At 47.1% G+C, this 12175-nt stretch overlaps 1 protein-coding gene across 1 annotated transcript in view; it reads left to right on the plus strand.

Moving 5' to 3' along the window:
• The window catches only part of DHX37 (DEAH-box helicase 37), a 520920-nt gene that overhangs the window by 297687 nt on the left and 211058 nt on the right, over window positions 1-12175 (plus strand). The window contains exon 17 of the mRNA XM_069215377.1: window positions 4152-4263. Within this exon, the coding sequence (XP_069071478.1) occupies window positions 4152-4263 (112 nt within the window). The remainder of the gene's footprint in view (window positions 1-4151; window positions 4264-12175) is intronic.

The following is a 12175-nucleotide window of genomic DNA, read 5'->3' on the forward strand; positions in this document are numbered from 1 at the left end:
AGTAAGTGATGAAATTAGGCAACCGCCTATGGTGTTGCCAAGAGGTAGCGGTAAATGTTCTGCCCTAGAGAATTGGTAATATGGAAGCTTAGAAAGCTGGTATTATTTCTTTGAATATAAATGACTCATACACCTCCTTCCTCTGGTTGATCTTTATGGAGGATGTTGTAGCCAGATGGAACCAGTTCCTGCGGAATGGAGCCACAACCTGATGAAAGCCATGTTTCAATGAAAGAGACTAGGCAGAGGTTATGATTAGAGCATTATTACCAACTGCTGAGGCCCTTACCGGTTGTTAAAGGCCCTGAACCCTAGCTACAGGTGAGGGTCTCTAGCAGGGGAGAGGATGAAAGTAGGCAAGATCTTTGCCCTGGTATGATTTGTGCATAATACATTAACTTGCAGTTTTATCCTGACCTCCACATTGGGGTCATGTCCAGGCTGGTGTAATCCGGTCTAGTTTTGGTACGTGCCTGATTTTGCGCGCTTTGCTGCCTGGTGATTAGCGTTTTTGAGTTGCCAATGTAAACAGATCAAGAATCTCCTGGGAAATTCTCAGAAAATCAGAACCCACAGTACCGATGTGTGAACTAAGCAAGATATTCTTCTAGCATAATCCCTAGGTGAGTGAATTATACACTCCATACACATCTCTAATATTGTTCTCCTGAAAAAATCACTAATTAAATGTATTCTTTTCAGACGGGGATGGTTCTAAATATTGTATTGTATTATGTGATTTCAATAGCACTTTCCTCTCTCTTCTTGAGACCCCAGTACATCCTCCAGCAAAAGGCGGCTGCCCAGTCTTCAGTGCCAGTCGATGCTCTTCAGTCTAGTCTGTGGTATCCTTCCTCTTCCACTGCAAGATAGTTACTGTCTGCGGCTGGAGACCTCTCCACTGCTCCCCGCCAGGCATTCTTCCAGTGTCTGCATTCAGCACTTCTAGGCAAGCCTTACTTTGCACTTTAGAAGCAAGTTGAAAAACACATATGATCTTTATATTTACCCAGAGACTTGTCCCCTTACTAAAGCCACTGCAGAGAATTCACTGACCATTTCTTTTCTCTGTTGTTACTGCGTTGTCCTGGTCCAGGAGCTGTGGCCAAGGTCCTGTTGTATTGTGATAGATTTTTACAGAAGGCACATGCATCTGAGCTTTAACAAACTGAGTGCCCTTAAAGTGCACAGTTCATTTAAACAGATGCTTTGAAAAGTGCAATTTGCAAATAAACAAGCATTTTCAATGCAATAGGTCTCGCATTTACTTGAGAAGGAGCTATTGGGATTGTAAATGCATAACTAGACTTTTTTTGCCATATTAATTGGTCAACCTTGGCGCATATTTTGGTCATTTCTGCCACATTATTCCAGTGTCCCTGCATATAACTAAAGGCCTAGTAGGCCTACTGGAATATTTTTTTTAAACAAGGCCCTTAAAACACAAACTACTCCCAGGTGCAAAACACATGTACTTATCATTTGGTACATTGCCTGCGGGGTAAAGAATAAATAGTTGTACTCCAAGAATGCCTGCTTACTGGACCACTGTCCCTTTACTGTAGTCGAACAAAATGCCCATGAGTTTTGACACGCCTGAAGAGAGCCACCTCACATGATAATAATGATCCTCAGTCAATCTTGAACTGAAATATTAGTTATAATATAATGACCAGTGTACAGCATAATCAACTGTAAGCTCTCCTTGAGCTTAGTTTTATAAATACACGCACACACAGCTCAAGTTTCAGAAACTCAAACGTGTATTTCATATAGTCAGGTTTCTGCTTTGTAATCTCAGCTTGTACCAGGTTATAAAAATCAAACTACAAATCCCAGAATGCAAAGCAGAAACATAAACTAAATGAGTGAATCACATTTTGAACTAGGGAACTGAACAACTCTACAAATATTATCCCAAGGGCTGGTGTCCAGCTTTATGATATTACAGTTGGAATGACTTCTTTAATAGTAGTGTATCACAGTAAAAACACAGCAAAGCCAGGATTTCAGCACCTTACCTGACCGTTTGCATCACGGACTGCAGCTACAGCTCATGATCTGGGGTTGGCGGCCTGCAGTGCACACGTTTTAAAGATATTTATTAAGGAGTTCAGTAAAGTTGTAATACTGCTCTCAAACTAATAACTCATTATGCCTGCAAGCCCAAAAAACATCTTCAAAGCAGAAAATAGCTTTAAAGTGCTATACAGTAACATGGCTGCTGCATATAAATGTTATAGCACTAAATACTGAGGCAACGTAATTTTAAAGCTATATCAGGCCTATATATTCCATGTCCAGCCGCTCTCAGCTCACTTATTTTTTCCATTTGTGACGAGTGCATCTAATGTAAAAGTGCCAAAATAACTGTGGTGATTAATGTTCTTTCTGGAGACTTACCTTTATCTAGTGGATGCTTGGACTCATCATAAGGTAGTGCACAGAGTTAAGATGCCTGCTGCAAAGAAGGTGTACTAGCAGTCCAGAGTGCATGTAGTGTAAAAATGTCAAAATAACTCTGGCGATTAATGTTCTTTCTAGAACAGCTTTGTGTTTCTGCCTCCGGGTCAGTTCTCAACTATGAAGTCACTTGAGGTCTCTGCTACGTCTCCTGGTGACCCTTTGTTTTGTCCATGCTCCCTACCCCCTGCTTCTGACTCCACAGTGACCTCATTTCCCACACTGGACACAGTGACACCCGCCTACGGCTTCCCAGGCATGACGGGTGACGGAGCTTTCAACACACCTCATGCCCTGGAAAGAAAATGCTTTCTGATGTGCCTGGAAATGTAGCTCTAATAAAAAAATAAAAAATAAAAACATAAATATTTACCATGCGTTATCTGAGAAGGTAATCCTGTAACCTACAGATCACGCAAATAAAAGCCAAAAAGAAAAATGAAATGACTCTAATAAGGTAATAGTGTAAACAATGTGAGCAGCGCTCCAAGACCGCCGATCGAGTTTGCTCTGTGAGCGCCATGGCAGCCACAGATTGAAAGCGAAAGAAAAAAGTAGTTTGCCCCTGCTGAAATAAAACGGCAATTGTGCAATACTCCATGTAACAGGGTGGGTGTCCAAGGAGGTAACCAAACCATCCCAAGGCGGGACAAACTTAAAGCATTTACCAATGACGTCAAGTGATTTTTGAAAGGCAACCCCACGAACGAATGAGGTGGGCGTGGTTAAAAGCCCACAATACTTACAACAGGTCAAAGCGCTTGCCCTAAAAATGGGCTTCAAATTGGTAAAAGCTTCATCTCTCTCCTGTCCAACCTCCACCCTAGTTATAATCTAACACAACATTTATTTACATTTTCTTACATGTATATGTACATAAGGCTATATCTGCATAAGGGCCAAGAGATTAAGGCTGCCAGTCGGAGCTCTTCCCTTCAGTCGGGCATCTTGACTAGCCTCGTCTGAGGTAATGTGTGTGGAACGTGGAAGTAGGCAGTAGTTGTGAAGCTAGTCCAAGTGACCAGCACTACCAGGAAGAGTGTACCCCGTCAGCTGCCTCTAAAGCTCTGTGGTGTTGTCAGTAGGATGCCCCGGTGAAGGCTTTCTGCCTTGAAGCACCTTCCTCTGATGTGGAAGAGTTAGTTAACGATGGGTTGATAGAGCCTTTTATGTGTTTGTGAGTTTACACAGCACTCTTGGTTAGACCAGCTTAGACTCTAGTTTTGGTTTCACATTTCTGGGTGTGAGTCCAGTCATGTCTAAAGTTGCAGTGAGTAGAAGAGGGGAGAGGCTGAGGGTGGTACGAATGGTCTGTAGTGTCTTGCTTTTGGGAAGATCCCTCTGCCTGCCAACGACGCTAGAAAGTGAGCGTTCCACAGGCACAGATGGCCTGTGCATCCGCTCGACTAGTCCCTTGTTTGTGTGGTGAAACCCCCTTTGGCTTAAGGTTACTGGGGACTGATGGGCATGGCTTATTTTCATGTCCATCTTCAGTGAGTGCTTGGAAATGTCAGTGAGTGTTTGGGTGTCAGTTTCTATAAACCTGCCACTGAATATTGGGGGTAAATTTTAAGGGTATTGAAAGGCCAGCCTTAAGATTGTTTATTCTGGCGTATTTCAGTTTATCTACAGTTTCAGTACTGAGCGCAACTTCTGTTATAAAGGTCAACAATGTTCTTTTTCATCAGATTGTATTCTTCAGCCGTTTTTAGCGATTTTGAAGAGTTTTCGCCTCCTGAAATCACGCGGCGACCGGTAGAGGACTTAGTTCTTCAGATGAAAGACCTGAACATTGAAAAGGTTAGTTCAGTATCTGTTGTCATCTCTAATTCATTTGAATTCCTAATTGTTGATTTGTCTTCAGTACTTGTCTAGTCAGTAACAGGCACAGTGTTGAGTGTCTTGTAAACCGTCTGACAGTATGGTTACATATTGGTGATCAGCCTAATCAACCAAGCAAATGTACTGTGGTATCAACTCTGTCTTACCTTAGAGAAGAGAGAAAAACACATATTATTTATCAGACACAATTAGTTCTTGCTGAATGTTGCTTTTTGTCAGGGTTGTGGTTGTTCCATGCGGAGTTACATCCACAGACACCATATAGCAGGAAACACTGAGCAGCTATGGTCAAGGGAAAGTAAAGTTGGTGACTCCTGCGTCATTGGTTGTACTTCAAGGGTAGAGGTGGTCAAGCTGGTGGAACCGCCTGTCCTCTGCTGGAGGTCGCTGGATGTGTGAGGTCCACCACCAATGCTCTCTAGCATTTCTCTAACTTTCTTCTTTTCACTAAGCCAGCCTTATTCCCGGCTGTCAGTGGTGTAAAATGTAAAAACAACACCGCTGTGGTAGGGTTGAGCTGCTTTTCAACTGTTTGTGAGAGAATAAACACTGCCAGAGCAGAGGTGACTCCGTTGCTGTCTCAGCGCTGTCTTTGCTTTCTGTCTTGCAGATGCATCTCGTCAAGGTGCCAGGCTTCTTTATTTTTATAAACAGAATGTTGGTATTTTGAAACAATTGCCACAGTCATGCTTAGCTATGCACATATGGATGTTGAAGCATGAACAGATCCACTAGATGAGACATAACAGTAACTCTGTTCCAAGGCAGTCCCCAAGATTGCAGCCATTTCCCCCGAATCTTCCTGTGCTTCTTGGACATCAGTGCACTATATGAAGAGCTTCTTCTGGCCAGGTGCACCAGTGCATCGTCTGCTCCCAGAGGACCAGGACAGAGGAAGAGGCGCAGTTCCAGAGTTTCGCAGTCTCTCTTGGCCAGCACTGTTCCAATCCCTGCCACAGCCCATGTCCCATTGCGTTGTACACACCATCCCACCATCCGGGACTCCCAGGAGGCCTCCTCAGAGGATGGAACCACGGCCTCTCCAGCACTCCAGGGAGGAGACTCCGTGTTTTCTCCCAGTATTGTGCAATCTGGGGGCATTCCCAGACCACGTGAAAGAAGTTTCTTTGGTTCTGGGCAGTGCCAGCACGCTGGGGTTGCCAGTGCGTCCGCGTGCCATAGTGTTATGGGCAACTGAGCCTGAGCCTTGAAGGGATGACCAATACCCTTGCTGACAGGCCGGCATCCCTCAAGTCACTGTCATCCAGGGAGCCCAACCATCGCTCCCAGCTGGACAGCAGCGGTGCACACAGGTCTTGTGGGGTAAGTATGCGCCTCTAACTCTGTGAGATGCCCTTCTCTTTTATAGGGTCCATGAGGATTCAGGATTTTAGGGGGCTGTATTCTGGAACTGCACCCGGCGAGTCGCGTTGTTGTTGAAGGGCAGGGCGCAGTCGTAGGTATTTAACGAATTGGGTTTTATGAAGTGTTTTTTCTCCTTGAAGTGATTAATATGTGAATCCTGCCAAACGTCTCCCACAGTGGAGATCCCGATTTTATCCCAATCCCTTAATCCTGATAAGGACGACAAATTGCTTAGTCATTGTCTCATCCACAACGGCGTCTCCTTCTTGATCTGTTTATCCCACCCATTTCAGCATTGAACACCAAATTAGAAGAATAACTTGAGGTGTCTCAGGAAGGTGTAGGGGGACGGGGTTTCCATTAAGCATCCTCGACATTATCTAGACCCATGGTTGCTACCTTGAGGCGGAATGCTGGGTCGTCCCTGCCACCAATTAGCCACTCACTCACCCTCAACAGGGGCTCCCAGTAGTAGAGGCGAACGTCTGCCATGCCCATACGTCTGTGGTTTTATTTCTTTTTTTCGATAAAACACTTTTTACTGAAATTTTCAACAGGCAATATGACATGTTCTACATTTTCAGTTTAGCACAAAAAGAAAAACATATATTAGTGTATGGCTTCTTATCTCCACTTCACATGATCAGTATTGCTGTATGTCCGTAGGTTTAAGCAGTAAATGTATGGAAAAATTCCCAACACAAAATTATAAGTTTCAGCTGATGAACACCAAACATACAAGGTAAATCCCACCACCTCCACAACTACCCCTCATTCTGCATTTCCACCCAAAACGCACCTGACACCCCTGAACACCCTTGGAATGAAGCGAACAAAGAGAGCCCCAGCTGTGCCCAAATAACTATATACAAATCAGCAGAGTACGCAGCAACAACTGACCATAGTGTCCATCCAAGGGGCAGAGTCTGTACTGCAGTCTGCTTCTACTCCACAAGGCTGGTGCCAACTGGGTGGGATTCCAAGGCTCCCCATTGTTATTTCTAAGTGTCTGTTCTGCTGTAGTTGGTGCCCTTGATTCAGGGTAGACTCGTCACAGCCCAACTTTGTGGCAAACCTTTATAAATGACCAATTCCACATATTGCATACGCTTTAATCTGGGATTATCTCAAAGATGCAGCCTCATTCCCCCCCAGGAGGTCAAAGCCATTGATAGAAGCCACAGTCCTTGCAGGTGCTGAGAACCAGATCATTAATTGTGCCCGCTGTGCCCGTAACAAGGTCTCTAGTCACTGAGCTGCCGCAAGCCCTCAGTTGCCACCATTTTGTTCCTACAGGCCTCCAAAGCTGCCTTTCTGGCCTCAGTTTTGTGAGCCTCGTCCCAACTCTATTACAGAGTCTCCAGCAAGCGATGTCCCTCAGTGCGCTGATCAAGCGATGTCCCTCAGTGCGCTGATCAGTGTTTACACTATTGGGTGTCTTACAGCTGATAACTCCATACCTGAACTCGTTCCCATCCTCACCCATGGTTGATTCCACCTTACAAATTGTCTGGAGAACAAGAGTGACTCAGGGGATTGTGGAATCACCGCCATCACGGCACAGTATGAAATGGACTACCGCTGCCTGATGGGCACAAAAGCGAAGGCTTAAAGGAGTATGTCTGCCATCTTCACCTGTCCACCCACACCCTGTGCCTTCGCACTTTCTTTGACGAAGCCTCAGGGCTACATACCTGCACCCCATTTGACTTGACCTGTCTTTTCCATCCCATAATTTCTCCTAAGATTGATAGATATTGTGGGAACTTCATGTTCGATGGCATGTGTAGCTGCAGATACACATGTTGTGCATAGTCCGCCGTCTGGTGTTGGGTCGGAGTGTTACAAGTTGTTTTTCTTCGAAGAAGTCTTTTCGAGTCACGAGACCGAGGGACTCCTCCTCCTTTGTTCCATTGCGCATGGGCGTCGACTCCATGTTAGATTGTTTTTTTTCCGCCATCGGGTTCGGACGTGTTCCTTTTCGCTCCGGGTTTCGGGACGGAAAGATAGTCAAAACTTCAGAAAACTACGTCGGTATTGTTTCGTTCGGTATCGGGTTAGAATAGAATCGACACCGAATCGTGAAGAGCTCCGGTAGCCCTTCGGGGTAATTTCGATCCCCCGTCGGGGCCTGGTCGCCCGACCGCGTGTAAGATCGACACTGATGGAACGGACCCGTTCCGATTCTGTCCTAAATGCCACAATAAATATCCATATACAGACCAACATTTGGTCTGTAACCTGTGCCTGTCGCCCGAGCACAGGGAAGAGACGTGTGAGGCCTGTCGTGCGTTTCGGTCCCGAAAAACGCTCCGTGACCGGCGAGCCAGAAGATTGCAAATGGCGGCCACGCCGACAGGACAACGAGGGTTCGAGGAACATGGAGAAGAAGAGGAAGCCTTCTCCATTCATGAATCGGACTCGGAAGAACTCGACGTCGAAGAAACCGTGAGTAAGACGTCGAAGCAAGCACCACACAAGAAAACAGACAAGGCCCAGGGGACGCCACCGCCAACAGGCCATGGCTCAACCCATAAAGTAGGTGACCGTCCATCGGCACCAAAAAAGGCCGAACCGGTGCCGAGATCGTCCGACTCCGGTCGAGACACAGGCACGCAGCAATCTCGGGACCGAGACAGTGCTGCCGAAAAAGATCGACGCCGAGACAGCGGAACCGAAGCTGCTCGACGCAGAGACAGCGGCACCGAGGATGATCGACGCCGAGAAGGCTCGACTCCGAAAAAGAGGAAATTCTCCTCGGAGCCGAAAAAAGGCAAAGACACAGTTTCGATGCCAAAACGACCGGCAACCGAACCGACTGCCAGCTCGTATTCAGAGGAACAATCACTGTCCTCTCAAATGCACAAACACAGATTTGAGGAAGAGTTGCAGACCACTGACGTGGACCACACACAAAAGCGGATCTTCATACAAAGTGGGACAGGGAGAATCAGCACCCTTCCCTCAATCAGGAGAAAAAGGAGACTCGAGTTCCAACAGGAACAAACACCACAAACAAAAGTGGTTAAAAAGGTAACCCCCCGCCGCCCTCTCCTCCACCTGTGACTCATATATCACCGGCACAGACTCCGTCTCATTCACTGGCTCATACCACCATGAGCCAAGATGACCAAGACGCTTGGTGTAAGGAAATGCCTCCTTGGCATGGTTGCCCCCTGACTTTTTGCCTTTGCTGATGCTATGTTTACAATTGAAAGTGTGCTGAGGCCTGCTAACCAGGCCCCAGCACCAGTGTTCTTTCCCTAACCTGTACTTTTGTATCCACAATTGGCAGACCCTGGCATCCAGATAAGTCCCTTGTAACTGGTACTTCTAGTACCAAGGGCCCTGATGCCAAGGAAGGTCTCTAAGGGCTGCAGCATGTCTTATGCCACCCTGGAGACCTCTCACTCAGCACAGACACACTGCTTGCCAGCTTGTGTGTGCTAGTGAGGACAAAACGAGTAAGTCGACATGGCACTCCCCTCAGGGTGCCATGCCAGCCTCTCACTGCCTATACAGTATAGGTAAGACACCCCTCTAGCAGGCCTTACAGCCCTAAGGCAGGGTGCACTATACCATAGGTGAGGGTACCAGTGCATGAGCATGGTACCCCTACAGTGTCTAAATAAAACCTTAGACATTGTAAGTGCAGGGTAGCCATAAGAGTATATGGTCTGGGAGTCTGTCAAACACGAACTCCACAGCACCATAATGGCTACACTGAAAACTGGGAAGTCTGGTATCAAACTTCTCAGCACAATAAATGCACACTGATGCCAGTGTACATTTTATTGTAAAATACACCACAGAGGGCACCTTAGAGGTGCCCCCTGAAACTTAACCGACTGTCTGTGTAGGCTGACTAGTTCCAGCAGCCTGCCACACCAGAGACATGTTGCTGGCCCCATGGGGAGAGTGCCTTTGTCACTCTGAGGCCAGTAACAAAGCCTGCACTGGGTGGAGATGCTAACACCTCCCCCAGGCAGGAGCTGTGACACCTGGCGGTGAGCCTCAAAGGCTCACCCCTTTGTCACAGCCCAGCAGGGCACTCCAGCTTAGTGGAGTTGCCCGCCCCCTCCGGCCACGGCCCCCACTTTTGGCGGCAAGGCTGGAGGGAACAAAGAAAGCAACAAGGAGGAGTCACTGGCCAGTCAGGACAGCCCCTAAGGTGTCCTGAGCTGAAGTGACTCTAACTTTTAGAAATCCTCCATCTTGCAGATGGAGGATTCCCCCAATAGGGTTAGGATTGTGACCCCCTCCCCTTGGGAGGAGGCACAAAGAGGGTGTACCCACCCTCAGGGCTAGTAGCCATTGGCTACTAACCCCCCAGACCTAAACACGCCCTTAAATTTAGTATTTAAGGGCTACCCTGAACCCTAGAAAATTAGATTCCTGCAACTACAAGAAGAAGGACTGCCTAGCTGAAAAACCCCTGCAGAGGAAGACCAGAAGACGACAACTGCCTTGGCTCCAGAAACTCACCGGCCTGTCTCCTGCCTTCCAAAGATCCTGCTCCAGCGACGCCTTCCAAAGGGACCAGCGACCTCGACATCCTCTGAGGACTGCCCCTGCTTCGAAAAGACAAGAAACTCCCGAGGACAGCGGACCTGCTCCAAGAAAGGCTGCAACTTTGTTTCCAGCAGCTTTAAAGAACCCTGCAAGCTCCCCGCAAAAGGCGTGAGACTTGCAACACTGCACCCGGCGACCCCGACTCGGCTGGTGGCGATCCAACACCTCAGGAGGGACCCCAGGACTACTCTAAGACTGTGAGTACAAAAACCTGTCCCCCCTGAGCCCCCACAGCGCCGCCTGCAGAGGGAATCCCGAGGCTTCCCCTGACCGCGACTCTTTGAATCCTAAGTCCCGACACCTGGGAGAGACCCTGCACCCGCAGCCCCCAGGACCTGAAGGACCGGACTTTCACTGGAGGAGTGACCCCCAGGAGTCCCTCTCCCTTGCCCAAGTGGAGGTTTCCCCGAGGAACCCCCCCCTTGCCTGCCTGCAGCGCTGAAGAGATCCCTAGATCTCCCATTGACTTCCATTACAAACCCGACGCTTGTTTCTACACTGCACCCGGCCGCCCCCGCGCTGCTGAGGGTGAAATTTCTGTGTGGACTTGTGTCCCCCCCGGTGCCCTACAAAACCCCCCCTGGTCTGCCCTCCGAAGACGCGGGTACTTACCTGCAAGCAGACCGGAACCGGGGCACCCCCTTCTCTCCATTCTAGCCTATGTGTTTTGGGCACCACTTTGAACTCTGCACCTGACCGGCCCTGAGCTGCTGGTGTGGTGACTTTGGGGTTGCTCTGAACCCCCAACGGTGGGCTACCTTGGACCAAGAACTGAACCCTGTAAGTGTCTTACTTACCTGGTAAAACTAACAAAAACTTACCTCCCCTAGGAACTGTGAAAATTGCACTAAGTGTCCACTTTTAAAGTAGCTATTTGTCAATAACTTGAAAAGTATACATGCAATTGAAATGATTCAAAGTTCCTAATGTACTTACCTGCAATACCTTTCAAACAAGATATTACATGTTAAATTTGAACCTGTGGTTCTTAAAATAAACTAAGAAAAGATATTTTTCTATAACAAAACCTATTGGCTGGATTTGTCTCTGAGTGTGTGTACCTCATTTATTGTCTATGTGTATGTACAACAAATGCTTAACACTACTCCTTGGATAAGCCTACTGCTCGACCACACTACCACAAAATAGAGCATTAGTATTATCTATTTTTACCACTATTTTACCTCTAAGGGGAACCCTTGGACTCTGTGCATGCTATTCCTTACTTTGAAATAGCACATACAGAGCCAACTTCCTACATTGGTGGATCAGCGGTGGGGTACAAGACTTTGCATTTGCTGGACTACTCAGCCAATACCTGATCACACGACAAATTCCAAAATTGTCATTAGAAAATGATTTTTGCAATTTGAAAAGTTTTCTAAATTCTTAAAAGACCTGCTAGGGCCTTGTGTTAGATCCTGTTTAGCATTTCTTTTAGAGTTTAAAAGTTTGTTAAAAGTTTGAATTAGATTCTAGAACCAGTTTTAGTTTCTTAAAAAGTATTCCAACTTTTAGAAGCATAATGTCTAGCACAGATGTGAATGTGGTGGAACTCGACACCACACCTTACCTCCATCTACAGATGAGAGAGCTAAGGTCACTCTGTAAACTAAAGAAAATAGCAATGGGCCCCAAACCTACCAAAGTACAGCTCCAGGAGCTTTTGGCAGAGTTTGAAAAGGCCAACCCCTCTGAGGATGGCAACTCAGAGGATGAAGATAGTGACTTGGAGGGAAATTCCCCCCCTCCAGTCCTACTTAGGGAGAGCAGGGCTTCTCAAGCCCTGACTCCACAAATAATAGTCAGAGATGCTGGTTCCCTCACAGGAGGGACCAACAACTCTGAAATCACTGAGGATAACTCCAGTGAAGAGGACATCCAGTTAGCCAGGATGGCCAAAAGATTGGCTTTGGAAAGACAGATCCTAGCC

Source organism: Pleurodeles waltl, chromosome 11 (assembly GCF_031143425.1).
Source record: "Pleurodeles waltl isolate 20211129_DDA chromosome 11, aPleWal1.hap1.20221129, whole genome shotgun sequence".
NCBI classification, from domain to species: Eukaryota; Metazoa; Chordata; class Amphibia; order Caudata; family Salamandridae; genus Pleurodeles; species Pleurodeles waltl.